At 66.9% G+C, this 26,479-nt stretch overlaps 1 protein-coding gene across 2 annotated transcripts; it reads right to left on the bottom strand.

Annotated features, from left to right (window-relative positions):
• Nucleotides 1–26,479, bottom strand: PFKL (phosphofructokinase, liver type). 2 transcript variants are annotated; one of them, XM_060640580.3, is made up of 22 exons: nucleotides 26,335–26,479; nucleotides 21,018–21,091; nucleotides 18,013–18,090; nucleotides 15,514–15,703; nucleotides 14,635–14,800; nucleotides 14,163–14,207; nucleotides 13,850–13,958; nucleotides 11,784–11,879; nucleotides 10,754–10,846; nucleotides 9,434–9,559; nucleotides 8,993–9,057; nucleotides 8,376–8,439; nucleotides 7,033–7,179; nucleotides 6,716–6,786; nucleotides 6,189–6,276; nucleotides 4,386–4,538; nucleotides 2,827–2,991; nucleotides 2,382–2,443; nucleotides 2,121–2,232; nucleotides 1,444–1,543; nucleotides 1,250–1,355; nucleotides 1–431 (listed from the first exon to the last, which is right to left on the bottom strand). In XM_060640580.3, exons 1-22 carry the CDS (start codon nucleotides 26,417–26,419, stop codon nucleotides 284–286), a joined length of 2,343 nt encoding a protein of 780 aa, XP_060496563.1. In that variant the 5' UTR covers nucleotides 26,420–26,479; the 3' UTR covers nucleotides 1–283. The 2 variants fall into 2 exon arrangements, with proteins under 2 accessions (XP_060496563.1, XP_078308826.1); XM_078452700.2 differs by lacking the exon at nucleotides 26,335–26,479 and adding an exon at nucleotides 25,013–25,034.

Below are 26,479 nucleotides of genomic sequence, written 5' to 3' on the forward strand. Positions count from 1 at the left end.
CACAGTCAGGTGACTTTATTTCCAGAAAAGGTGACAAGCTCTCCTCCAGGGTGGCCAGTGCACACAGAAGCAGGGTCACAGCAGGGCCCACAGCAGGACAGTGGTGTCCCCGCACGGAGGCCCCCTCCCCCCCCCGGGGCAGCACTCCCCCCGGCGGGCAGCGGAAGAGAGGGGGAAGCCGTGGGGCCAGACCCAGAGGGCTCTAGCCCCCGCCCGCCCACCGCCCGCCCGCAGACTCCAGGGAGGGGGAGAGGGGGCGGGGAGAGGCAGCCGGGGCGCAGCTTCAGAAGCCCTTGTCGATGCTGAGGGTGCGGCGGGTGACGTGCTCCAGCTCCCCGGACACGTAGTCGGCCATGCTGATGCGGTAATGCGCCAGCATCTTCAGCATGAGCCGCAGGTTCAGCCACCACTGCTCCCGCGGCATGCGGTGCCTGGCGGAAGGGTGCGGTCAGCGCTGGGGACACCCGTCCTCGGAGCACCGGAGGGGTCCGACCCCCTCCTCTGAGCACCGGACGGACACGCCCTCCTCTGAGTACCCCCAGCACCCCCTCCTCTGAGCACCGGACACCCCCTCCTCTGAGCACCCCAACACCCCCTCCTCTGAGCACCGGAGACCCCCTCCTCTGCACACCGGAGACCCTCTCCTCCAAGCACCAGATACCCCCTCCTCTGGGTACCGGACACCCCCTCCTCTGAGCACCAGAGACCCTCTCCTCTAAGCACCAGATACCCCCTCCTCTGCGCACTGGAAATCCCCTCCTCTGAGCACCCCCAACACCCCCTGCTCTGAGCACCCCCGACACCCCCCTCCTCTGAGCACCCCAACACCCCCTCCTCTGGGTACCCCGACACCCCCTCCTCTGAGTACCCCCAACACCCCCTCCTCTGAGCACCGGACACCCCTTCCTCTGGGTACCCCGACACGCCCTCCTCTGAGCACCAGACACCCCATCTTCTGAGAACCCGGGCACCCCATCCTCTGAGCGCCGGGAGACCGCCTGGAGAGGAGCCTGGCAGCGGTCTCTGGGGTGTCCGTCTCTGGGGGCTCAGCACAGGCTGGCTGGGGGAGCGAGGGGGGTGTCCGCAGCCGGACCAGCCCGCTGACCCCACCCTATGGGAGGAGCCCCGGCCTGGGCTCAGGCCCGGGTGTCATCACCGCTCTGGCCCTGGGCGGGCAGACGGGGCAGCCCTGTGGGGTCAGGGCCCGAGCGTGGCTGGGCAGGCCACCCCTCTCTTCGGAGGCACTCACTCAAAGTCGGTGTCCTTCTTGAGCTCGGTGACGGGGCTGAAGGCCACCGCCTTCTTCTGCAGGCCGATCACGCAGGCTGAGTCGGGGGCGTTGGCGAACACCCGCCCTGTGGACACAGGCCGCCCTGAACCCTGGGTCCGGGCAGAGGGCGAGGTCAGGCCGGGAGCCACCACCCCTTCCTGCCACATACGCACCATTACGGTAGACGGCCCGCAGCTTCTCCGACATCCAGAGCATGGCCTTCACCCCAAGCTTCGTACCGTAGTTCCGGTCAAAGGGGGTCGGAGCTCCGCCCTGGAAACGCAGTGGATGAGGGCACCTCCATCGCGCCAGAGACGGGGGGGGGGGGGGGGGCTCTGGCAGGAGCCCAGCAGAACGGCCCCACCGTGACCGCAGGAGAGCCCTCCCCGCTCCTGACACCCCATCCCGTCCAAGCTCCCTGCATCTCTGTCTGCGGCGCCCCAGCCCCTTTGTCTACCCCAGTCCAGCCTAAGGGCCATCTCCAGAGGCCGGGCGGTGGGCTGACTGCCCGTCCTGTCGGGCAGCCTCTGTGGGCCCCGCACAGTGCAGGCTTCCTGCAGGGCCACCAGGAGGCCACGAAGGAGGGGACCAGGCAGGGCGGAGGTGGCCACAGGGGTCCCAGCCCTGCCCTGTCCTGGTGGTGAGGACTCAGGCGGACAGGAGCCTCACCCCCCACCCCTCACCCGCACGGAGGGGTGACGGGCAGGTAAGCGCAGGCACAAGGAGGAAGGGTCGGGTGCCCCACGAGGTCGTGCACAGGGAAGGGTCCCCATCCTGCCATGTCCTCCCGGGGCCCCTCAGCTCGGGTCAGATGGAGGCAGAGGCCAGAACCAGGCCCCCGGGCCCCTACCTGCTGCAGGTGGCCCAGGACGTTGGTCCTGCAGTCAAAGACGCCCTTCCCCTCGGAGGAGTACAGGTTATACAGAAACTCCGTGGTGTAGTGTTCATGGCACTTCTCGTTTCTGGAGAGAGGGCCGGGGCCGGGGCCGGCTCGGGTCTCGTCCAGACGCTGAGCCCCCCCGCCCCCCGGGCCCGGCCACAGACCAGTGCTGGGGGAGGGGCCGGCGCCCCTCAGCAGCCCCGAGCCACCCTCCGGGTCCGGCAGCCTCACCGAAGCACCAGGCCCCTCTGGATGTGTGTCTTCATCTTCTCGGTCATGTGTTCCACGTTGGCCTGCGGGCGTGGGGGGTACACGGGGTGAGCCCGGAGCGAGAACGGCAGCCGCACAGCACCCACCCACAGCCTCAAGTCTGTCTGGGAAGGAATAGCCCGGGCTAACCGCAGGGCCACCGTGACCCAGGGGTCATGGGGACGCACGCAGGTCGACTGACGTTGGCGGGGCCCTGGGTGATGGGGCTGGGCCGTGAGGCCGGGTGGGTGGCTGGGGCCAGGGGGCCACGGCAGCGACAACACGGACGCTGGGTGGAGGTCTGCACGGGGTCGGAGAGGAGGCGCTGGGGAGCCCCCAGCCTGGCTCGTGTGTGCCTCAGGAGGGGACCCCCGCTCAGCCCCGCTGGGACGTCTGTGGCAGGAGAAGGGCTCGGGGCTCGGCTCACTTTTAAGTCTTGGATGTTGAAAGGGTCCTCGAAGACGTAGGCGGCGTCGGCCCCCACGGCGATGCCCGTCACGGTGGCCAGGTAGCCGCAGTAGCCCCCCATGGTCTCCACGATGAACACACGGCGCTTGGTCCCCGAGGCCGACTGCTTGATGCGGTCACAGCTCTGGGGGCCAGAGGTGGTCAGGGACTTCCCCGTGGGCCACAGGGAGCCACTGCCCCTCAGGGACCCGGGTCTCCCCCCAGAGTTGCCCAGGGTGTCACAGCCCACACCGCATGCTCTCCACAGGGCCTTCAGAACCAGGTCCTCAACCGGGGCAACTGTTCGCCCGGGGGACAACGGGGGTGTCTCCGGCACCTAGCGTGTGGAGGCCAGGGATGGGGCCGGGAGGCTCTGACGTGGGGCCAGGGAAACGCTGGGCCTCAATCCTCTCATCTGTACACGGAGCGACGCTCCAGCCACTGTAGGGTCATTGTAACAAGGGACAAGGCGACACGTGAAGGTACACATCCTGCAGATGCCAGTGATGATGCGACACAGGATGATTCTAACCCAAATGTTCAGAGTTTGAGAAAAAATTATAACATTAAACAAAGAATTGAGAAGGGACCAACAAGACCAGTGGGGTAGTGGGATCTGAACCATGAGGCTAAGCCCCAAGTAAGGGACAACCAGCAAAGTGGAGGAAACAGCTCCAATGTTTGCCAAAGGATCGGTGTCCTACATATATAAAGAGCACTGACAAATACAAAAGAAAACTCACCAGGAGGAAAATGGACAAAATACAGAAAAAGGTAATTTTCCATAAAACCCATAAATGGGCAATAAATATAGAAACAAAAGTTCAACTTCATCAAAAATCAAGGTACAAAGGAAAACAATACAATTCTTCCTGTCGTAGAGGCAAAAAAACCAGGACGATGTTTGGTGCTGGTGAGGGGCAGAGGCACAGAAGTTTCAGAGGAGCCATGGGTGGCCCCTATATAGCTGCCAGGATGGCAGGGGTGGGGTGAATTTGAAGAAAACCCCTGCAAGACCACAGGTCCGGGTCAGCTCCTTTCTCCTTTCTCTAGCGTGACGCAGAAGCTGCTTGGGTTCAGTCCCCTGGGCCCCCCGAACACAGAAGTGCTGGACCCTGGGGGAAAGCGGGGCTCCTGTGGGGCCACGGATGGCGTGGGAGAGGTCTAGAGGTGGAGAGAGCCGTGAGGAGGCCCCCATGGAACACCAAATGGGGCCAGCCCTGCTCTAGTGACAGCACGTTCTCCCGAGCACCCACCCTCCCATGTCCCAGCCACGGGGCTGGGCTCCCCCCAGTCCACGTGTGGCTGCTCACTGGGCAGAACCGTGGCCCGACGTCCACACGTGCATTAGCTCAGCTGAGTCAGCTCTGGCCCTGACAGCCACCGTCCCCACACCGCAGTGACCCCAGAGCCAAGTCCTGCGTGCCACCCATGAGGCCTCGAGGGACAGCCCACCTGGGAGCTCGCCACCGTGCCACTCGCCACTTTCTCCTGGGGCCACCCCACGCCCGCCCGCGTCCAGCCTGGCACCCTACCTACCTCCATGGCGGCGTTGACGGCGGTGTCGGATCCCAGGCTGAAGTCGGTGCCCGGTACGTTGTTGCTGATGGTGGCCGGGATGACGCACATGACAATGCAGAGCTCCTCGTAGCGCCCACGCGCCTCCACCAGCTGCAGCACCCCCTCGTAGGCCTGCGGGCGCATAAGGCAGCGCTGGGCGGTGAAGGCGGGCTCCCGGCCCGGGGCTGCTTTGGCCCTGCTCCCCAGCTGACGCGCTATGTGCCTGGGGCTGGGTGCCGGGACCCCTGCAACCACCCCGGGGCCGCGACCCGGCGGACCCCAACCAGGGGCTCCGCAGCCCGTCAGCCAGGGAAGCAGGGCGCCAAGGAGGACAGGAAGGAGACTCGCCCACCCTGCTGGGACCACCATCGACACCGTGCGGGCTGCAGGGGGCCTGGGGCACCTCAGGGAAAGGGCAAGAATGGGCAATTGTCACTGGGGCTGGCCAAGCACCATGTCACACCAACGATGGCCTACCATGCACAGCACAATGACTGCGAGCTGCCACAGGGACCCCACCACCTTGGAATCCCACCTCCCAGGGGCCCCACCTCCCAGGGGCCCCACCTCCCAGTGGCCCCACCACCCAGGGACTCCGCCTCCCAGTGGAACCTCCTTCCAGGGACTGCACCTCCCAGGGACCACGCCTCCCAGGGACCACGCCTCCCAGTGGTCCCACCTCCATGGCCCCGCCTCCCAGGGACCCCGCCTCCCTGGGACCCCGCCTCCCAGGTACACCACCTCCCAGTGGCCCCACCTTCCAGGGACTCCACCTCCCAGAGGCCCAACCTCCCAAGGGCCCCCGACTCCCAGTAGCCCCGCCTCCCAGGGGCCCCACCTCCCAGTGGCCAGCCTCCCAGGGACCACGCCTCCCAGTGGCCCCGCCTCCCAGGGAACCACACCTCCCAGTTGCCCCTCCTCCCAGGGACCCCACCTCCCAGTGGTCCCACCTCCAAGGCCCCGCCTCCCAGGGACCCAGCCTCCCAGGGACACCACCTCCCAGTGGCCCCACCTTCCAGGGACTCCACCTCCCAGGGGCCCAACCTCCCAAGGGCCCCCGCCTCCCAGTAGCCCCGCCTCCCAGGGACCCCACCTCCCAGGGACCCTACCTCCCAGTGGCCCTACCTACCATGGACCCCGCTTCCTAGTGGCCCCGCCTCCCAGGGACCCCGCCTCCCAGTGGCCCCGCCTCCCAGGGACTCCAACCCCCAGGGGCCCCGCTTCCCTGGGACCCCACCTCCCAGGGACCCCACCTCCCTGGGACCCCACCTCCCTGGACCCCACCTCCCAGTGGGCCCACCTCCCTGGGACCCCACCTCCCAGGGACCCCACCTCCCTGGGACCCCACTTCCCTGGGACCCCACCTCACAGGCGGGGCACAGGCCAGAGCAGAGTGGGGATGGACCAGGAGGCCACAGGGTTTCTTGCCCTGGGGCTGCCCACCCCTACCAGGAGCTGCTGCTCAGAAGGTCAGAGCTGCCCCCCCCCTCCCCCCTCCCCCCCCCCCCCCCCCCCGCCTGCTTCTCCCCTCCCCCTCCCCCTCCCCCTCTCCAGCACCGGGCGCCAGCACCGATTTAAACTCTGTGAAGCCCACAGGAGAAGGTAAAAACCTTCCCAGAGCCAAACACCACACCGAACCCCATGGCCCCATCAGTCGGCTGACCCGTGTGACTCCCCAGCCAGGAGCAAGGGGTTTCCAGAAGGGCCACCCCAGCGGCCCCAGGCAGAGAAGACATTCTCCAGGGTCCTTGCCCCAACCTGGTCCCCTGCAGTGGCCCGCACCTCAAAGCCGCCGATGACCAGCAGAGCCTGGATGTTGTAGGTACGGATGTTTTCCACTACCTTCTGCATGTAGCTCTTGGGCAGCGTCCTGCAGTGGACAGAAGTCAGATAAACGTGGCCCAGAGCGCCTGGACAGAAGGACACGCTCCCACACCGCACCTGGTCGAGACGCGAGGGGGGGCGGTGGGGGGTTGCCAGCCCTAGATGTGCTGCTGTGATTCTCGTTCAGCGCCCAGGCGTCAGTGGGGCCCACGGTGGGACAGGGGAGGGGGAGCTGCCCGCCAGCTGCCTGACAAGATGCTTTCTGCGGGCGGGGGGCCACCTGGGCCACTCTCCTGTGCACAGGTGGTCTCAGGAGGGGGTGCAGCCCACCGCGGGCCGGCCGCCAGCCAGAAGCGAGGACCTAGTCCAGGCCACGGGGCCGGTTTCCCCCGGCAACGTCCACTCCTCCTGAACCTGCCTCTGGATCCCCCGCCCCCCGCTGCCCACGGTGGCCAGGGAGCCGGGCCCGTCAGCCAGCAGCTCACCTCTTGGTCCCCAGCATGGAGCCGCCACGGCCCAGCCAGCCGGCCACATCGTGCCAACTCACTTCCTGTACCTGCGGTGGGGAGGTGCAGCTGTAGGGGGCCGGGCCAGGCGCTGACCATCACTGCAGGTCAGAGCAGAGCCCCAGGCCCCTCTCCCGAGGGCCTCTCATCTGCTTTCTTCAGGGACCTGCCCCGGGGCATTGCCTGAGACTTCTACCGTGAGCCCCCCGGTCCTTGTTACAAGCTGGGGGTGGGTTATAAACACACCGGCACACGCGCCGGAACCACCGTGTGGTTGCCGTCACAGCCGCACCTACCTGACCCTTGGCCAGGCCTTCAAAGCCATCGTGCACGACATACACCGTGTGGCCCTGGGAGATGCCAGACCGCACCGCCGAGCGCACAGCCGCATTCATGCCGGCCGCCGGGGCGCCCACGTTCAGGATGGCCAGGGAGAAGTTGGTCTTCAGACAAGAGGAAGGAGACGGCAGCGTGAGCACGGGGCTGAGTGGGAGCCAGCCGGCCCAGACACAAGTCAGCGAGGGGGTGGCCCCCGGAAAAGGGGCCAGGCTCCCCTGCCTGCCTGCACACCGTCCAGCGAGTGGACTCCGCTGGGAAGGGCACACATCTGTCCCACAAATTCCTGGCAGAGACCCAAATGAGCCACAGTGCAGGCCCGCCCGGCTCATCAGCTCAAGTCCTCTGGTCGCTCTCGGCCAAGTGCAGCTCGTGGGGGGCAGCGCGCGGGTTCGGGCCAGAGCCAGCGCCTGTCCCGAAGCCTCCAGCAATCACCCCACACCCTGGGCTCAGAGCAGCCAGCGCCCCAAGATCTTGGCGAGCGGCACGGATGCATAGCGGAGGGGGCCACATTCATCAAGTGCAAAGAAGCGGGTGATGCTATTTTAGTACCGGAGTTGCGGGAGGTAACCAAAACATCACCCCGACCTAGAATCAGCCTAAGAAATTACCAACGGACTATTCCACGGTTTTCCAGACCGTGTCCCCAGAACCCGGGGCGTGTGGCACATACAGCCCACCTTGCTACAGGCAGCCTCGTGGCCAGCACTCCGTGGTCACATGTGGCTCTGGTGGGTCCCGGTCACACAGCCCTGTGGCCCCAGATGTGGTCACGCCACCAGTTTCAGGAGGGGACATGGAGACAGCTCTGCTGTACTGGGGGTACGGCCTGTCCCTGACCAGCCCCTGGGACAGATGGGGGCCAGGGCCCCGCTGGCTGGGACGGTCCCAGCGGGACCCTTTCCTCGTCCCCGGGTTTCAGAAACAAGTCCCGTTATCATTCTTATTTTGAAGAAAGCCCATTTCGTGAGGTTTTGGGCTGTTTTATAACACATCATAAGCACTAGCTCCCCTCTGTCCTGACCTAAGCCTATAGGCCTGACTTAATTTCCTCCAGCTGTTTGATACGTGACCGGCCAAGGTCACCTCCAGGCCCAGACGCCGGCTGTCTGGGACCCGCTGGTCAGGCAGAGGCCAAGCCTCTCAGCTCACGGCTCTGACCCAGACAGGAGGGAGGGTCCACAGGGCCAGCTCAGAGCTTCCTGCTCCCGGGGCAGACCCCGGCTCTGCGGGCGGGCGGGCGGACCCAGGGGCAGGCTCCAGAGGTGACAGTGACGAGGGCCCTGCGGCTCACCCCCCTCACCTTCTCTGTGGAGACCTTCTGGTGTGCGAGCAGCTTGTAAATGTTCCAGTTGTTCTCAAAGCTCCTGGAAGGGAAGCCGGTCATGCCTCATGCAGCCCACAGCTCACAGCCACACAGCTCAGCACAGCCCGTGGCCCCACCACACGTCCACGAAGAAGCTGGACGCTGGCGTGGCTCACCACCCCACTCTGGTGGCTACGAAAAGCCCCGAAGAGCACGGCCCCCACGCCCCTCTTAGCAAAGCGACAGCCCCGCATCCGGCCTGTGCAGGGGGGTGGGGAGGGGGTGCTGCGGGTCCAGCCCTCCCGGCCGCTGCAGGTTGACCCCCACCGTTTCCTTCTGTGGACGCCCCTCCGGGTTCCCGCCCCAGCCGCCCCTCTCCCCTCCACCCTGCGTGGCAGCTCCCGTCCACCTCGCAGCCCACCCGCTTCCCCCGTCACAGGGACCCTGAGCCTCCGTCCTGCTGCCCCACTCCTACGCTTGGCCACACACACTCTCGGAAGGAAGGGTCTCTGCCAGGGCGTGCGCCCTGAGGGCCAGGGGCACAGCCACGTGGGCGTCGGCCGAGGGCCTGTGGAACAGACTGTGCTCGCCGCCGGGCCCCGGGAGCCCCTCACCTGCCACGGAGCTGGATGGCCTCGTCGAACCTCTTCTCATCCATGGCCTTCTGGACCTCCTTTGTCTTCACCAAAAGAGAGGTACAGGCTGGAGGAGGCCCGGGGCACGCTCACGGCCGCCGCCCGACTCCAGGAGCTCAGTGAGCTCGGGCCACCCCCACACCTCTCGTGGGGCCCAGCTTGAGGACACGCTCACGCCTCCCTCCCCTCCCTGGAGGGCCGTAGGCCCCCGATACCCCGAAATGCGACAGGAGGTGGCATGTAACAGGGGAGCAGCGGGACAGGGTGGGGACATGAGGTGGGGACGGGGCCTGTGCCCTGACAGGACCTGGAGGGACGGGTGGTCCCGGCCAGCCGGGAAGGGAGCGGGTGAGCAGAGCAGGCATCTCTGCAGGGAGCGCCCCCACCCCGGCCGGCCCGAGGCGGGGGCTGGGCACTCACCACCTGCACACACTCCATGAGGGGCAGCCGCACGGACTGGTTCCCCGACAGGCTGACCACGCAGGCCTGCGTGTCGGGAGCGGCCTCCAGAAGCGCCATCACCGCCTCCATGCCCATCTTGCTGCTCTGAGCAGGGAGAGGGGCGGGCGGGGCTCAGGGAGGGGCGGCCCACCCCCGAGCCACGTGCACCCACACACAGGCCGGTCCAAGCTTCTGGAGCAGGTGATCCCAGAAATGACTTCATGGGACCACCGTCCACAACAGCCCCTCCGGGGTCTCGGACAGCCCCGCTAAGACACCACCGTCGCTCAGCCTGACGGGTGGGAGGCGACGGGTGGGAGGCGGGACGGGCTTCCAGCGCTCTTTGCTCTAACAAGGCTGCTGGCTTGGGCTCCAGGTCACGGCTCCTGTGTCCCCGCCCCACACCTCAGCATGCGTGAGAAGGAGGGCCGGTGGGCTGGGCTGGCCAAGACATTCAGGACCTGCTCTCCTCTGTCTCTGACCCGGGCGCCTTGTGTCTTCCACCAGCATCTACGAAACTGGCAGGCCACTCTGTTCTCGTAAGCAGGGGACACCTAGACCCGTCCCCTCACATCTCTGCCCCCCAGGTTTGCGAGGAGGACAGTGCTCCGTCCCGCCGTCCTGGGGCCCTCAGGAGGCTCTCCCAAGTGCTGAAGCCTCGTGCAGGCTGCAAAAAATGCCCAGCCAGGCGGGCAAGGCCCCTGTCCGGGCTCAGTGTCCCTGCTTCTCTGTGTGGCACTAGGGGGACAGCACACGGGGTCTCCTGGGTAAGGCAGGTGCAGGCCCCAGGCGCAGGGTAACCAGCCCTCGTGTGTGGACACTTTACCACCCGTGGGGACTTTTCGGGCCCCAGACCCTGTCTCCATCTGGTGGCACAGGATTCCCACTTTGCAGAGGACGAGGTGGGACCCAGCAGTGATCAGGGCGGTGACGGCACTCAGGCCACAGGCCAGGTCTCTGCCTCCCCGGGGCCTCCCCCAAGTCATAAGAGCTGTCGTACTGGCACTGTGGGCCACACTCAGAACCACCAGACTTCAGACCCTAGAAGGGCGGAGCCGGGGTCCTGCCCTCCATGCACCGCCCCCTTTTCCGGGGGCCAAAAGCCATCACGGGGAGGCCCGGGAGCCCAGGTTGCTGAGGTGAGGGGAGGGGACACAGGTCCCCAGCCCCGTGTTTCCCCCCCACACAGAAACGGAGGGGCCCTGTCTCCATTTCATCTGTGAGACCAGCGGCAGTGAGGAAATGCCCGCCACACTCACCCACTCGTGCACGCCCGGGACAGAGCAGCGCCCCACCTACCAGGATGCGGTCAAACGCCGAAGGGGTCCCTCCCCTCTGCACGTGGCCCAGCACAGTCACACGGGTGTCGAAGCCCAGCCTCTGGACCACCAGCTGCTCATTGGGAGAGAGTCGGGGCCGGGGGGGGGGGGGGGGGGGGCGGTCCTTGGGTTCAGCGCCCACCCTCACTGCCCTACCACCCCACGGGCCCCTAACCCTGGTCCTCGCCCCTCCCGATCTCAGGGATACCAGGGTGTCAGCCCCCCAGGGCCCCGTGAGCCGGCTCAGGATTCGTGCCCACGGGGCGTGTGTGCGTGTGCATGTGGAGCTCCCGTGGGGCGGGGGGGCATTTCTCTGCATGTGTGGACGTGTGGTGGTGTCCCTACAGCCCCGGTCCTGTTGCTGGCACCATGCTGGTCCTCAGCCCCCCGGGTCAGGCTCCCCCAGGCCCTGAGTCTGTGCAGACACACAGGTGGGCTGGCTCCTGACCGGGGACACGCGGACAGGGTGGCAGCCAAGAAAGGGAGGAGAGGCTCCCAGGGGCTGTGCCCTGTCAGGACGGGGGCCCGGGGCCCGGGGGGTGGACCGTGGCAGGTGGGTGGAGGTCACAGGGAAGAAGGGCTCCCAGCAATCTGTTATTCGGCCGTGAGCCCTGCACAGGGTGGGGGTCACCGTCCCCCCGAGGGATCACCGGCAGGGGCAGGGCCCCATCGTTGGGATGGCACTGGGGGCCTGGACTCGGCCTCTGGGATGGGGAACGGGCCTGGCCCTGCAGGGAACGTGTTCTGAATGGAGACTGGGAGCCAGGGGCAGGCGGCTCGCGACAGATGTGGGGCCACACCTCAGCCTCGGGACCAGGCCTTCTCGGGGGGCCCCTGGCACACCTACCCCACATCTGGCTATCACCGGGAATGAAGAAGCTCCCTCCAGGAGCCTGCTGTCTATGGGGTGCTGGGGACGGGCCCCAGCAAGAGCACTTGGCACTGGAGATAAAGGGGTGCCCATCCCACCGAGGCCCCACCCACCCCATGTGACCCCCCGCCAAACTCACGTCCTTCACGTAACGGGACGAGATGGGCTTCCCGTTACGGTCAATGGCGCCCTCCGCGATGATGATGATGTTCAGTCGGGACCCTCTGCTCCGAGTCTAGGTCAGAGATGCCCCAGGGCTCAGCGGCCCGCCTGCAGACATCTACCCGGGACACCTGCCGTCTGCGAGCCTCCCTGGGGTCCACACCAAGGGGCCCACAATCCACATGAGAAGAGGGGAGGCGTGGACTGAGATGTGCCGACGGGGACCCTGCCCCCCCTGCCGCCCCGGGGGTGGGGGAGGCGCTGGAGGAGGGCTCTCTGCCCGCACACCTGGCAGGTGGGGGCAACAGGGGAGGACGGGGGGCCCTGGGGCTGGGAACCAGGCAGACGGTACAGGGAGGTCGCTGCACATGCTCCCAGGGAACACCTGCAGCCCCCTCGGGACTCGGGAGCCAGGAGCTGGGACGGGGCCAGAGGGACCCTGAACTTAGGTCCGCGAGCCAATCAATCCTCAGGCATATGGCCTGACACACTGAGGCAGGCCTCCGGGCCTCCGTTTTCTTAGCCCTAGAATGGAGTGACCTCACAGCGCTGGCCACCACCCAGGCCTCCCTGGACACCCAGCACTGCTGGCGTGAGACCCCCTCCCCAGGCTGTGGAGGGGCCAATGGGGCACCGAGGGGACCCACAGCATCCTGCACCAGCCCTTGGTGGGATTAATCATCACAAATCCAAAGCTCTCTGGGGAGAACACTTCTCAATCATTTCTTTCTTCGAAAGCATACAAAATATTCACTCTGGCCGACAAGCCGTGTCTGCCCCACAGCATCCAAAGAGCCTCAGAGAAGACAGGGCCTGAGCCGCTCCTGTGGGGTCCAGGGCAGTGGGAGGGACAAGTGGGAGTGGAGGGCTGCCTGGAGGAGGTGATGCTGGTACAGGTGAGGTGAGGGAGCCGGAGGCAGGGCCTCAGGTGGAACAGAAGAGGCGGGAAGGTGGGTAAAAAAGGGGTAGCACCCGCACCTCACAGAGGGTGTCTGAGGCTCAGGGAAGCCTAGGGAGGGCCCGAGGGCCTCACACAGCAGGAAAGAACTGACCCTGAGGGCAGGCACCTCAGGAAAGGCCCAGCCCCAAAGTCGCAGCGAGTGAGCCAAGGCCGAGGTCAGCCAGAGACCATGCTACAGAGCCTCGCTCCACGTGGTCAAAGCCACGAGGCCCCGGACTCTACCCAAGGACAACATGGGCCTCCGGCCAGCCCCACCCGCTGGGCTCCGCGTGGCCCTGCCCTCGGCTTCACCAGCCCTGGGCAGAGATGCAAGGCCCAGGGGCTGGAGGCAACACCACAGTGGATGAGACTGTTGCCACCCTCACCGTCACACGGGGACGGGGACACTCGAGAGCCAGCCCCGGGCCCACCCGTCAGACTGACCTCCCGGGGCTCCTGAACTGAAGAAAGGGCCAAGCCCCTGGGCTGCCTTGTGCTCGCCCCGAGGTCGCAGTCCTGGCCTGAACGTGAACTTCGGCGCACAACCGCGAGGCCCCCTGCCTCAAATCCAGACCGCAGCCCCTTGATCTGAAGGCCCCCCCAACTCCCAGCATAGTCCCCCCACCTCAGGGTCCTCCTGTCGTCCACAGAGCCCTGAGCTGAGGGGCCAGCCCGTGCCAGCTGGGGCATCTTCGGGGTCCCCAGGGCAGACTCCATCTGGGGGGGCCCGAACCGTATTCCAAACACCCTGCTCTTCCCCCCAGACAAAGCCTCAGCCCCCACTGCCTCCCCATCCTGCCTCCATGGCCCATTTGGGGCCTCGTCTGCTGGGGTCACTGCCCGGTGTCCCATCCACCCATCGTCATGAGGCCACTTCCCTCGGCTCAGGCTCAGCGGCCACAGCCCCCGGAGGCCGGCACGACCGTGTCCCACGCCTGCCCCCTCCCCATGTCAGCACCGACCAAGGAGCCGAGCCCAGGCCCGCGTCCTGAGCGCCCTCCCCTGCTCCTCTGCCCAAGGCCACGCTCCTGGGGGACACCCATCTCTCTGCGTCCCAGCGGCTCGCGGCAGGAACCTCCAGGAGAACCCCCCCACACACTCACCTCCCCAAGTCTCTCACACATGAAGTTCTCCCAGCCGTCCTCGGGGGGCGCCTCGGGGATGAACAGCCAGTCAGCCCCCGAGGCCAGGGCGGACACCAGGGCCAGGTACCTGGGCGAGCAGGACGCTTAGGGGCTCCAGCGGGCGGCGGGGTGTCGCTGTGAGCTGTGATGGGACTCCCCACACCCGAGCCCCCAGTCCCTCGGCACCAAGTCAGCACCTGCACCGTTCGGGCCCCGCGGAGGCGCCGCAGCCCCAGGCCTGCTCCCCAGGAGCCCCTCCCCGCCCTCCCGCCCGGCAGGGCGGTCCCCTTACCCACAGTGCCGCCCCATCACCTCCAGCACAAAGGTCCTCTGGTGGCTGTGGACACGGAACAGGGGGACGCGTCAGTGCCGCCCCCGGACCAGCTGCACGAGCGGGCACAGCCCAGCAGAAGCAGCCCGGGCACAGGGGCAGTGCCACGCCGCCCATGGCCCCCGCCCTGCCAGGGAAACGCCCTGGTGACACAGCAGATGTAGGACAGACGGCCCTTCCCACACCCCGGGCAGCCGAGACCCTGCAGTGCGGGCCACCCGTGCCTCGGTTTTCACTGATCTGCTCCTGGGGCCGAAGGCCACGCGCCCTGCCTGGGCCCGGGGGTCCCCGCCGGCAGCCTGAAGGCCCCTCGGGGACGCACGGTTGCTCCGGGGCCGGCGGGCGGCCTAGCGGAGACCGGGTGCACAGCTGGGGTCCTGTGGCTGGGAGACGGGACCGCGGCTCGCTGGCGGGGGAAGGGGGGCTCGCTCACCTCTGGGCGGTGGTGGTAATGGCGTCGATGACCTCCATGATGCGGTGCAGGGCCGAGTCCGTGCCGATGGTCATGTCGGTGCCGCAGAAGTCGTTGTCGATGGAGCCCACCAGCCCCACGATGTTCAGGTGTGAGTAGGTCTGCGCCGTGCTCTCCGAGATCTTGCCTGCACGAGGAGCCAGCCCTGAGGCCCCGCCGTCCTGACCCTGCTCCCTTGGCCCCCTGTCGCCCACCCCCAGCCCCCTAGCAGCGTGGCCCCCCGCCGGTCCCAGGCTCAGAGGCCCCCTGTACCGCACCGGGTCCCCAGGTCCTGCCGCAGGGGTGGGGGAGGCGCGGGGCGGCTGAACCGCAGACGCTGAGGCCACGAGGCCTCCCAGAGAGCCTTGGAGGGGGCACCCCTCATCGCCAGGTCCCCACTAGGGCCACCGAACTGAACTCCAAGAGGTCACTTTCCGACTGGCAACCTTGGGACTCTGTCTTTCGTTACCAACGCTTAGTTCTTCTGTCCCCGCGAACGGTGACCAGGTCTGTAACCCACGCCCGGGAATCAGGGACAGACAGGGCGTGTCCACACAGCCGAGGATGTCACCCTGGAACCGTCGTCCCCACCAGGAGCACAAACGCTGCCCGGGGGTCCCCGACGCTGCGCTCCCAGAGGCCCTGGGCTCGATCACTGACCTCCTCACTCCCGGCCGAGCCCAGCCCGAGGCTCCCGGAGACGGCCGGGGTTGCCCTGACCTGGGGCCGGGCCGGGCCCCCTCCTCCCGGCCAGCGGCCAGCGGCCAGCGGCCAGGCGCGTCTCACCGGCCCGTCCCCACTGCCCTGCAGCGGTGGCACAGGGGTGCTGGGGCCGCCGTGCCCCCCCCGGCCCCGACCCACCTGCTGCCACCAGCTCCTCTAGCAGGCTGCCCCACTCGCGGCGGAAGATGTTGGCGCCCGTCAGGCTGCCGTCCCCGCCGATGACACACAGGTTGGTGATGCCACGCTGGACCAGGTTGTAGGCCGCTGCCAGGCGCCCCTCCCGCGTGGTGAAGGCCTGGCAGCGGGCACTGCCGATGACGGTGCCGCCCTGTGGGGACGAGAGGGAGCCTGGGGGCGCTGCGGGGGCACCGCGGGGGCAGGGAGGGACGGGCAGACCCCGCACAACTCGGAGAAGGCCAGGGACTTCTCTGGAAGCCTGGGCACGCGTCCCCACCTCCCTGTGCCTTTCTCCTGGTATTTGCGATGAGGAGAAGGATCTCCCCGTGTCAGGAAGTGAGGAGGCTCGGAAATCTATGACACGCGTGTGCACGCACGTACACATGAGCGTGAGCACACAAGTACACGTGTGCACATGGGCGGGCTCGATGCGGGGAGCTCCCCGAGCCCCAGGGGGACCTGCCTTCAGTCCCGGGCTCCCCCGGCACACGGCCCTCACAGGCTCCGGCCAGACTCCTGAGTCAGCGGGCTGGTGCAGGGGCACCACCCCGGAGGCAGAGAGCGAATCCTCCCCGTGTGCCCCCAACAGCACCTCGGGGCGGGAAAGGAAGATGGCGGGAGCTTCCCTGGGGCCCTCCTGAAAATGCCCAGCATTCCTCCCGGGAGCCCCTCCTGCCCCCTGTCTCCCTCCTGCCTTCTCTGCCCCCTCCTGCCCCCTTATGACTCTCTGTCTCCCTCCTGCCCCCTCTTGCCTCTCTCCTGCCCCCTCTTGCCTCCTTCCTGCCCCCTCTGTCTCCCTCCTGCCCTCTCTGTCCCCTCCTGCCTCCTCTGTCTCCCTCCTGCCCCCTCTGTCTCCCTCCTCCCCCTTGCCACCCCGTCTCGCTCTTCCCCTTCTGCCCCCTCTGTCTCCCTCCTCCCCCCTGCCCCCTCTGTCTCCCTCCTCCGCCTCTGCCCCCTCTTGCCTCCCTCCTGCCCCCTCCTGCCCCCTCTGTCTCCCTCCTGCCCCCTCTGTCTCCCTCTTGCCCCCTCTGCCCCCTCCTGCCCCCTTATGACCCTCTGTCTCCCTCCTGCCCCCTCCTACCCCCTGTCTCCTTCCTGCCTGTCTCCCTCCTACTCCATCTCCCCCCCACCCCGTCTCCCTCCTGCCCCCTCCTGCCCCCTCTGTCTCCCTCCTGCTTTCTCTGCCCCCTCCTGCCCCCTTATGACCCTCTGTCTCCCCCCTGCCCCCTCTTGCCTCCTTCCTGCCCCCTCTGTCTCCTTCCTGCCCTCTCTGTCCCCTCCTGCCTCCTCTGTCTCCCTCCTGCCCCCTCTGTCTCCCTCCTCCCCCCGCCACCCCGTCTCCCTCTTCCCCTTCTGCCCCCTCTGTCTCCCTCCTCCCCCCTGCCCCCTCTGTCTCCCTCCTCTGCCCCTGCCCCCTCTTGCCTCCCTCCTGCCCCCTCTGTCTCCCTCCTGCCCCTCCTGCCTCCATGTTCTGGGCTCCCTACTCCTCCCCAAACACCAGCTCTTTCCAGTTCCCTCCACCTGCCGACCTCTGGACAAGCCTCACAGCCCAGTTTAGTACTCGGCCCAAAGCCCCCTCCCCAGGGCTGCTCACTCAGAGCAGAGAAGCCACAACCACCCTCAGACACAGGGTTAGAGAAGAGCAAATGGCCAGATCGGGGTCTGAGGCCTGAGGGACGCCTCCCTAGACCCCTGGGGTGGAGGACAGGGGAGTGGCCAGGCTGCAGCCCCACTCCAGGATGGTGGGGGGGGGGGGGGCGGGCGGGTCTAATGATGCCCGAGAAGGAAGCTCATCCCCACCCCAGTAGACTGAACGGAACAGGGACAGCAAACTGGACCTATCCCTCAGGTGCCCGGGGGGGCAAGGTCCACAGGTAACGCCTGCCCTGGGCAGGAGGGGTGGGCAGCACTGGTGGGGTGGCCATGCCTGGGCACCGGGGTCCAGCCCTGGCCCCCCACCGCTCCCGCTGACCCATTCGGGGCTCATGATGGTAACTGGCCACTTGAACACACAGGGCGTCAGCTGGCAGCCTGGGAGAAACAGGTGACAAGGATGCACACAACCCAGCTCTGGGGGCAAAGACCACCCCTCCCAGGAGCCCCTGGCCCCGGCAAGGTGGGGAAGGACAGCAGCAGCCTGCCTGCCGCCTCAGTCACCGGGAAGCTCAGGACCATGACCACGGGGAAAACCAGGTGGAGGCCGGGAGAGGCCGTCCAGAGGCCACGGCACACCTCTCCCGAAGAGTCCTGCCCCCCTACCCACCCTGCGCTGAAAGCTCCGTCATCTCCTGTCGCAGAGGCCACCGTGTCCCCATGACCCCGGAGCAGCCGATGACCTGGTCAGTCTGGAGCCTAGCCGCCCGAGGTGCAAGGCGTGCGTGTGTGTTTCCATGTGCGTGCACACACGTGTCTACACACATGCCCCCGGGCAGGAAGGGGCCGTCCCACTGCAGGCCTTACCAGCTGGATGATGTTGGACACGCTGAGCCAGTTGGCCTGCTTAATGTTCTCGCCTCCTTCCACGAGGCCCTCGTAGCCCTGAAACCAGAGAGGGACGGGGCGAGACAGGCGCCCCACAGCACCGTCGGCTGCGGGCAGGGCGCTGGGGTGTTCTGCCCAAACCCCGTCTGGTTGGAAGTGGGCCCACGGGTCCTGCCCCCCGAGGTCCCCCCGCCAAGCCCCGGGCCCTGGGTGATGAAGCAGGGTGGCCAGCAGCCAGCGGTCACGGGCTGTTGGCTGGAGAGACCCAGGTGCCCAGCTGGTCCTTCCAGAACACCCTCTGCAGGGCTCTCGAGCCTATTTATCAGAGAGTTTACACAGGGCGGAGGCTGGTGCCGGAGCCGGCCACCTGCTGAGTTCTGGAGCCACGCACACCAGGTCACCCAGACCGGCAACATAACGAGCCCAGTGCCCAGCAGCCCTCTGCCCGGGACCCTCGTCGCAGAGGAAGCCGCAATCCTGCCTCCTAAAGGGATTGATTGGATGGGGTGGGGGGATAGGGGGGGACAGCCAGAGCGTCTGCTCTTGAGTCTGGCTCCTCCCCCTCAGCCCGGTGTCTGCACGGGTCCCTGTCATCATGCGGTCCCATAGGGCTGCGATCTGTCCGCTGCTGACGGGCATGTGGGAGGTCTCCAGTTTGAGGCTTAGAGACGAGGCTGCTGAGAACACACACGCCCAAGGGGGATGCCCATGGCCTCCTGGTGCATGAGCAGCGGACCGCATGGCCACACATGCTCGTGGTCCCCTCCCCGCCCACCAGCAACTCGGCCGGGACCTCTGGGCCAGTCTCCATCCCGGGGGCTGCGCGTCAGTCCCTGCAGGTGGTTCTGGCTTGACTTCCCTGATGGCCCTGTGCTGCTTCCCTGGGACACAAGCCACCTGCCTCCTGGACGGCCCTGGGAGGAGGCCTGTTCCAGCATCTTGCCTGTTCTGCCATCAGGGGGCCCACCTGTCTTAACTGGAGGTCTCCATACTGTCTGGACGTAAGGCACGTGCACTTATAAACAACGAAAAGACTCAGCCCCACTGCGCTGACAGGAACAGGGCCACCGCCTCCCTGCAGCCCTCCCAGCTCCTCCAGCGAAGCCGCGAGTGAGCCACTGTCCTGCCTGGGGCCAGAGCCCAGTGTGGCTCTGGATATCTGCCCCGCCCCCTCTGCTTCATCTCCTCCAGCCAGTTCACCCTGTTTCATCACCCGGGGCTGCAGGGTCTTGGGCAGCGGGGCTCTGGGGCAGACAGGGCAAATGGTCCCATTCCTGGGGGTGGAGGTGGGGGGCAGGTACCCCCCTGCCAGGAGCCAGAACCAGAAGAAGGTCCTTGGGGCCACAGAGGGACCGAGGCCCCCCGTCTGAGGGACCACGAAGCTACTTTCTCTCACTTAGGCCAGGCCAGGACCTTTACCCCTCCCTGCCTCCCCGACTCCCTCCAGAATTTTCTGCCACTAGGACACAAGCCAGCCCCTCCCCACAACCCGTGCAGAAAAAGGCAGGAAAATGACCTGAAAACCCGCAGCAGACGCTGCCCAGAGCAAGCAGCTACAAACAGGAAGATCTCAGTCTGCAAAAGCCCAGGACTGGGCACCGAGCCCAAGCAGAGTGCCGGTCTGGCCCCTGCCCCACTGTGCGCCCAGCATCCCCGGGAACCCCGAGACAGCCGGTCCCCTCAGCTGAAATCAAAGTCTGACTGACACAACTGTCCTTTCCTAGCCTCGGAATCTTCTAGAATGTCTTTGCATGCTCCTATGCACTTCGTATCACCCCGCCCCCCAAGCCTTCTCCCTCTCCAGCCCCATGTGCGGGCCCAGCCCTCTGGCAGCAAATCTGTGAGGTCTGGTGTTGGTTCCTGGGCCAGTAAAAGCAATCCCTCTTCCTGAGCCCTCGTGGTGTCACGACTGTGTGACAAGTGCTCTCACTCATGATGTCACAGCAGTTGTGCCCCGACATCCCCACCTAACAGAAGAAACGGAGATCACGGAGATGAAGGACACACCTGTCACGCGCACACAAGCCCAGGGAGGAGGGGCCGGGACCTCCCTGTCTGGAGGCTGCTTGTCCATGGAACGAGGCCACTCCCTTGAGAATCCCACCCTGTCCCCCAGAACATTCTAGACCATTACCAGGGCGTGGGCCCCACCTGTGGGGCTCCTGAGACTTGAGACCTGGGGCTTTGCAGGAGCCCAGCCACCCAAGCCCGGTCCGAGGGTCCAGAGCCCCATGGGAGGGGGCTGCCTAACCGCTCACTCATTCGCTGCCTCCGACATCCCTGCACCACCCAGCACAGGATGTGGACCGGCCTACCCTGGGGCGGGGGTGAAGGGGCCGCAGAGCCGGCCGCAGTGGGAGGGAAGATGGGGGTCGCTACAGTTTGCTACAGTCCTACTCAAAAGTGAAAACAAAGTAACACAACACAGGCAACACAGTGCAAGGGATTCAACATGTGTGGGTGTGGGGGCACCAGGCTGGAGGGAAGGGTCACCCCAAACCTGAAATAGGTGGGGGGGGGGCAAGGGGCCTCCATTCTGCAGAACAAAATGGAGCGAGGATGCTCTTGCCCTGTGATACTCTGTTACCCGGTGATACTCTGTTGCCCAGCTGTTATTACTAGGAAATTCACACACACGGTGTGCCCAGTGCTGCTAAGGGTACAGGAGGGCTGAGTGGATGCAGGAAGCGGCCAGAAGGACAACTGGTGGGGTTGAGGCCCCAAACCCCTGAGGGCCACAGCTTCCTACCCTCCCGCATGTCAAGGGCCACGGTCCCCCCCACAAGCACCCAGGGTGGGCTCCTTACCCGCTCCCCAGAGCCAGGGCCCAGCCCCTCCCCGCCTGTCACGTCCTAACCAGCCCCCACGTCAGCATCCCTGCTCTCTAAACCACGACCAGTGGCCAGGTGGCCCAGTCCCTCCCCACCGTGCACGGCCCCCTTTAGTGGCGGTGTGGGGGCCAGAGACCCTGCACGGCGCCTCACCTCGTAGATAAGGAAGACTTTGGCTCCCACGTAGATGCCCATGCGCGTCACAGCTCTGACAGCCGCGTTCATACCTGCAAGGGGGTCGGGGCGACATCCATCAGTGGAGGTACAGACACGTCAGGACCCGGGGCCTTCCTCCCCTGCACCTCACAGGGCACCGAGCCAGGAGTTCGAGGTCCAGCCCCGGGGAGCCCGGTCAGGCACAAGGTGAGCCGCAGCAGGAGCATTCGGAAGTGAGACGCTGCCAGGGTGCGACGAGGAAAACCAGCGCCAGGCCTGATTCGGCCCGAGCCAGAGACCAGGTGTGTGCGAACGTTCCAGACCCTTTACGGCCTCATCCGCTCCCAGGTTCCCCGTGCGGCCCCTGCAGCTCAGCAGAGCGACCCCTGCCCCCTGCCCGCCTCCTAGACCCACAGGCCAGGCCCTGCCCTTGGGGGAGGACAACGAGGTGGGTGCTTGGCCCAAGATGAAAAGCAGGGGCCGTGAGACACAGGGCGGCACCTTCCAAACCCATCTCTCCCCCTCTGCTGCAGACCCCCCCAGCCCATGGCACTGGGGGGCAGCTCAGGGAGCCAACCAAGGACAGCGCCCACTGGCCCAAGGCCACGAGCTCCCTGCCCCCCCACCCCCGGGGGAGGGCTGTGAGCCAGGGAGAGGACGGTGTCCCCAGGGCGGCCTCTACCAGGGGACCCAGCAGCCTCAGGCAGTGCAGCTAAGTGGGCCCCAGCACCCGCCCTCCAGCCCACACGTGCAAACAGAAGCCACCAGACTCCAGCAGGAACCCCTCTTCCCCGTCGCCCAGCCACCACCCCCCATGTCCTGGCAGCTGCCTGGGGGCAGGAGAAGGGGCAGCAGGAGGGAAATGCTCCATGCCCAGAGGAATCTCAGCCCCCTTCCTCACGGCTGGTTCTGAGACTGACACCCACAGAGGGCAGAGGGGTCTGCCTGAGGTCCCCTCCACGGGGGTCGCGGGCCCCCACCATGACCTTGGGCCCCAGCATCCAGTGGTGCTTATGAGATGCAGTGCAGCTGTTAGGGGCGGCCCTGTGGGGGCTGCACAGTGGTCCCCCCGCTGCTCTCTGATGGTGGGACGGGGCCTGGCCCAGGGAGCAAGTGTCCCAGTGGCCACATGGTCACAGCGGCAGCCACGGAGGCTGGCAAAGGCCGCAAGGACCCTGCCCAGTGGCCCCAGAGCCACGCCCCCTGGGTCCCATCTTCTGACACTGGGTCTGGGGGCCAGATCACGGAGGTGCCCCAGGCTGGTCTCCCCCAGAGGACCACCCCTCTGCTCATCCCGCCTTCCTCCCTGGCAGTCCCCGCCTGGAACACGCACACACATCCCGTGCTGTCCCACGCTCACGGAGCCTTTTCCCTGGAGGAAGACTGGGTGCGTCCAAGCCACCCGAGCTCCCCTCTCTGGCCCCTGAGCTGGTGGAGGCAGGCAGGGCCTATGTGCTCAGTGTCCCGCAGGGGCTCCACGGCGTCTGGGTTCCCTCACAGTGTGTGGGCTCCTGGTGGTGACCCCAAAGTGACATCTCTGGCCCTTTACGCTGGTTACACAAGCCTCGCCGGGTGTGCGGCCTGGAAGGGAGTGGGGAGACAGCAGGCCCCAGACACCCCAGCTGCACAGCGGCCCTCAGGAGGAGCCAGTGTAGGCTCACGGCACGGGGCTCCCCGGAAAGCAGGTGTGCCCGCCACTCTCTCCATTCTACAGACGGGAAGCCAAGGTCTCAAAGGGAGGCTAGGGGACCTGGGGAGCCCCAGCGGGGGAGGCCAGCAGCAGGATGTACCCCGGACACCTCCTCAGTCACAGCGAGCGGAGGGTCCTGCTGCCCGATGTCCACGGCCAGGGGGTCCAAGTGCAGGGGCACCCAGATGTCGGGGGCAGAGCACAGAGGCCAGCCAGCGAGAGAACCCTATCTCTAAAGGAATCACAAATGTCCCATGAGCCCCCAAAGGGAGGGAAGTGGAGTGTCAGAGAACAAAACCAGGGCAGGGGCCCAGAGGGCACCGCGCACCCGACAGCTGGGGTGCCCTCGATGAGACACCAGCACAGCGCCCTCCCCCCCACGTCCCCACCCCAGCCCCGGGCCCCCAGCCAGACACCTGGCTCACTGGCCCTGGATGGCCCAGGCTTTCTGCTCCCTGGTACCCTGGGGCGAGGCCAGCTGGGGCCCACTGCAGGCTCAAGGTCCAAGCCCCACCTCTGACACAGGAGGTGAGGACAGAGGGCACGGGTGGGGACCGGGGGTGGGAGGGCACAGGCTGGGGACCCAGGCCCACCGTCCAGCTGGAGGTCTCTCTGGGTGTCCCCGGCTGTGCGTGCCACTGGACGGGCCAGCCCCGTGGTCACGATCGTCTCACAGCCTGCCCGGCGGGCCCGCCTGGAGCCCCGGACAGCAAAGGGCCTCCGGGGCTATGCTAACACGTTCAGCCTTTCAGACCCGGTTCTGTCTCAGCGAGACTCAGAGCAGGTCTGTGCTGTCCCCACGGAGGCCGGCCTGAGGGCGGGTAGCTCCTGCCCTGGACAACTCCCTGTGCTGCGTCTTAAAAGGGCCTTTTAATTGTCCTTTAATCCGCTTTTCTTTCTCAAAATAAACCCAGCCCTAAGCCGGGGGGGGGGGGTGAGGGGGGTCAGAAGAGCAGGAGGCTGCCACCTCCCGGATGCTGAATCCCCCTCCCAGACCCCCCCCCCCGGCCCACCCCTGGGACCCTCCCCCACCCACTCCCCTGCTGCCAGAGGGACTGCTGTGAAGTCCATGCATCTGCTCATCACGTGACTTTTTTCAGCAGCTCCCAGAAAAATAAACCGTGTGAGAAAGTGGTGGCCATGCAGTGACACTGGGCTCAGACAAGCAACTTTAATTGTGGGTTCACTTGTAGCCGAGGCGGCTGGGACGCCGAGAGGGGGAGGAGAGCGAGCGGGTCCTCGCCTACAGAGACAGGACATCCCGGGCCACACCGATCACCGGGAACAGGCCGGTCCTGCGTGTTTCTGGGGCGCAGGAAGGGCCCCGCTCACCCCAGGGGAGACCGACGGTGGGGGCGGTAGGCAGACCGTGCCATTTTATAGCCTTCTAGTCACTTCTGCACAAAGTGCTCCTGTGTCCTTGAACAACTGGCTGACAGGAAGGGTGAGGCTGCCCCCCGCCCTCCCCTCTGTTTACAGAAGGGGAAACCAAGGCCCCGGGGAAGTGTTCGGGTCACGGCCCAACCATGACCAGGTCTGGCCCTCCGCTCCATGAGGGTGTCTGGTTTTCGCACCTTCCAACAAATGCGGACTTTGGCATCCGGGGAGAAGTGCACCTCACGGTTCCCGCTCTGCACGGCGGCTGTCTGCCCGGCACCCACACGGGAGGGCACATGTGGTGCCCTCAGGTCTCCGTGAGGTCAGCCTTTATTTGGAAGGCAATGGGGAACCCTTAAACCGAGAACCTGCCCTCTGGAGCGACATGGTCAGGGCAGCCCTGGCAAGAGAGCGGGCTGGCCCAGGGCGGGCACCCACTGCCCGGTTTCGGGCCTTACGGGACAGAAAGGCTCCACTCTCCCCGGAATAGCAGCTGGCCCCTGCACCTTCCTTCCAGCGTCGGCCCTCAGCCCTAAACCGGAAGTCTGTGGAACCTAGGTCCCCCACCTACACGTCACAGAGAGCACACAGGAGAGACGCAGAGGCCGCCCGGGTCTGGGGAAGTGAGGACGCTGGCAGGGAGAGGGTCGAGGCAAGGTGGCCACGGTCAGCACGCAGGTGCACGGACAGCCACCCTGCAGCGGCGTCCAGGAAGCTCGGCCCAGATGGTCCGAGGCACCAGGGCCGGGCTGGCCGAGTGGAGACCCGCAGCTCAGACAGGCTCCGCTCTCACCCGCTCCGCCTGTCAGGCGGGCAGCACCCTTGCTCTCTGACCCCTCAGCCGCCCCCACCCATCCCCCAGCCTCTGTTCAGTCTGTGCCGAGAGAGGGCAGGCCCTGCCGTCCACAGGGCTTTGCACCTGTACCTAAATGCGTGCCGTTTCACCTTCTCAACCCCTCAGGGGCTGCCGTTCCATCATGGAAGAAGGGAGTCAGGGATCCAGCCCTCCTGGGATGTGTCTGGCCTTTCCCGTGGTCTGATCTCACGGGTGATGCTTCTGCAAGGCCTCCCTCCACTCCACGGCTGCTCACCTCAGCCCCTGGGCCATGCCCTCAGGAGCTGACAGGCCCGGCCAACGGGCACCAAGTGCTCTGGCCACGAGGGGCTGTGGACGTGCAGCAGGGCACGCTGCCCGCTGACCACACCAGGCCCAGAGGGCTCAGCACACACTGGAGACAGCAGCTGACTCTGCCCTCCTGGGCTTGGGAAAGCCTCCTCCTCCTCCCTCTTCCCTGCTTCCGGATGGGGAATGGGGCGTCAGGGGAGGAGAGGGGTGCGTCTGCACTCCGGCATCTGGAGGGAGGCAGACCTGGTCCCACTGCACAGCAGTCCCGGGTTCCTCCTGGGACTCAGGACAGGTGCCTCACCGGCCCTCCCAGCCCAGAGGCCCACCGCGCAGCACCGAGGACAAGAGCAGGCTTCGGGGAGAGACAGCAGCCCAGCTCTGCCAGGCCTGGGCTGTAGGCCCCCCCCCCCCCCCCCCCGCCCCGGGGTGGGGGGATGGGGGGGAGGGCAGGCCACCAGAAGGCTGCTTGGGCTTCCCCTGCACAAAGCAGGTGAGAACAGCTCTAGAAAACTTCCCAAGCTCCAGCCAGCACATCTCCGATCCTGCCCTCTTCCCCACCCAGGCCTCCAAATAGAAGGGCTGTTCTGGGTGTCCGCCACTCCCGGCGCTGCCAACCCGGGACGGGGGCGGGGACGGGGGAGGGGGTGCGGCGGCAGAGCTGTCCCGAAGGCCGGGGAGGCGGCGGTTCGGGGGCAGCACGAAGGCCCCAGGTATCGGAACCAGGAAGGGCGAGGCTCTCCGCGCCTGCGGGAGGGGGGGAGGGGGCTGTCCAGCTCCAAGTGACCTCGGCTCGGCGACCTCCGGGAAACGGGGTCCGGACACGTGCTGCCCGGAAGGGACGCGGGGAGCGCGCATCCCGGGGCGGCCGCGCAGACACACCCCCGGCGGCGGGGGCGGGGCGCAGAGGCCGTGGCCGGAGGCACGTCCGCGGGCGGTCAGGGCGGTCGGGGCGCGGCGGGCGGCGAGGGGGCCGGCACCGGGGGCGCGGGCTGCAGCGCGGGGTCGGCGGGCCGCGCGCCCCCGGGTCGCGGCCGAGGGGGACGGGCGTGCGCGGAGGGGCCCGGGGACCGGCGGACGCCCCCCGCCCCCCGCCCGGCGACAGGCCCCGCGCCCGCGCCCACCTTGCGCGTCGCCGCCGCTGGTCAGCACGCCGATGGCCTTGCCGGCCCCGGACATTCGCAGCTTCTCCAGGTCCACGGTGGCCATGGCGGCGCCGACACGGGCCGCGCTCGCTCTCGCCGGGGCCGCGCACTGTCGCCGGGCCCG

This window comes from Panthera onca, chromosome C2 (assembly GCF_046562875.1).
Source record: "Panthera onca isolate mPanOnc1 chromosome C2, mPanOnc1 haplotype 2, whole genome shotgun sequence".
Classification (NCBI taxonomy): Eukaryota; Metazoa; Chordata; class Mammalia; order Carnivora; family Felidae; genus Panthera; species Panthera onca.

What these genes read in the sequence shown, in the direction of transcription:
- PFKL (XM_060640580.3), bottom strand. Translation starts at nt 26,419, where the DNA reads ATGGCCACCGTGGACCTGGAGAAGCTGCGAATGTCCGGGGCCGGCAAG. An exon ending in AGAGGAGCTGGTGGCAGCAG is followed by an intron (nt 14,801 to 15,513) that starts GTGGGTCGGGGC and finishes CTCCTCGTGCAG; the next exon opens with GCAAGATCTCGGAGAGCACG. An exon ending in AAGAAGGACACCGACTTTGA is followed by an intron (nt 432 to 1,249) that starts GTGAGTGCCTCC and finishes CCCTTCCGCCAG; the next exon opens with GCACCGCATGCCGCGGGAGC.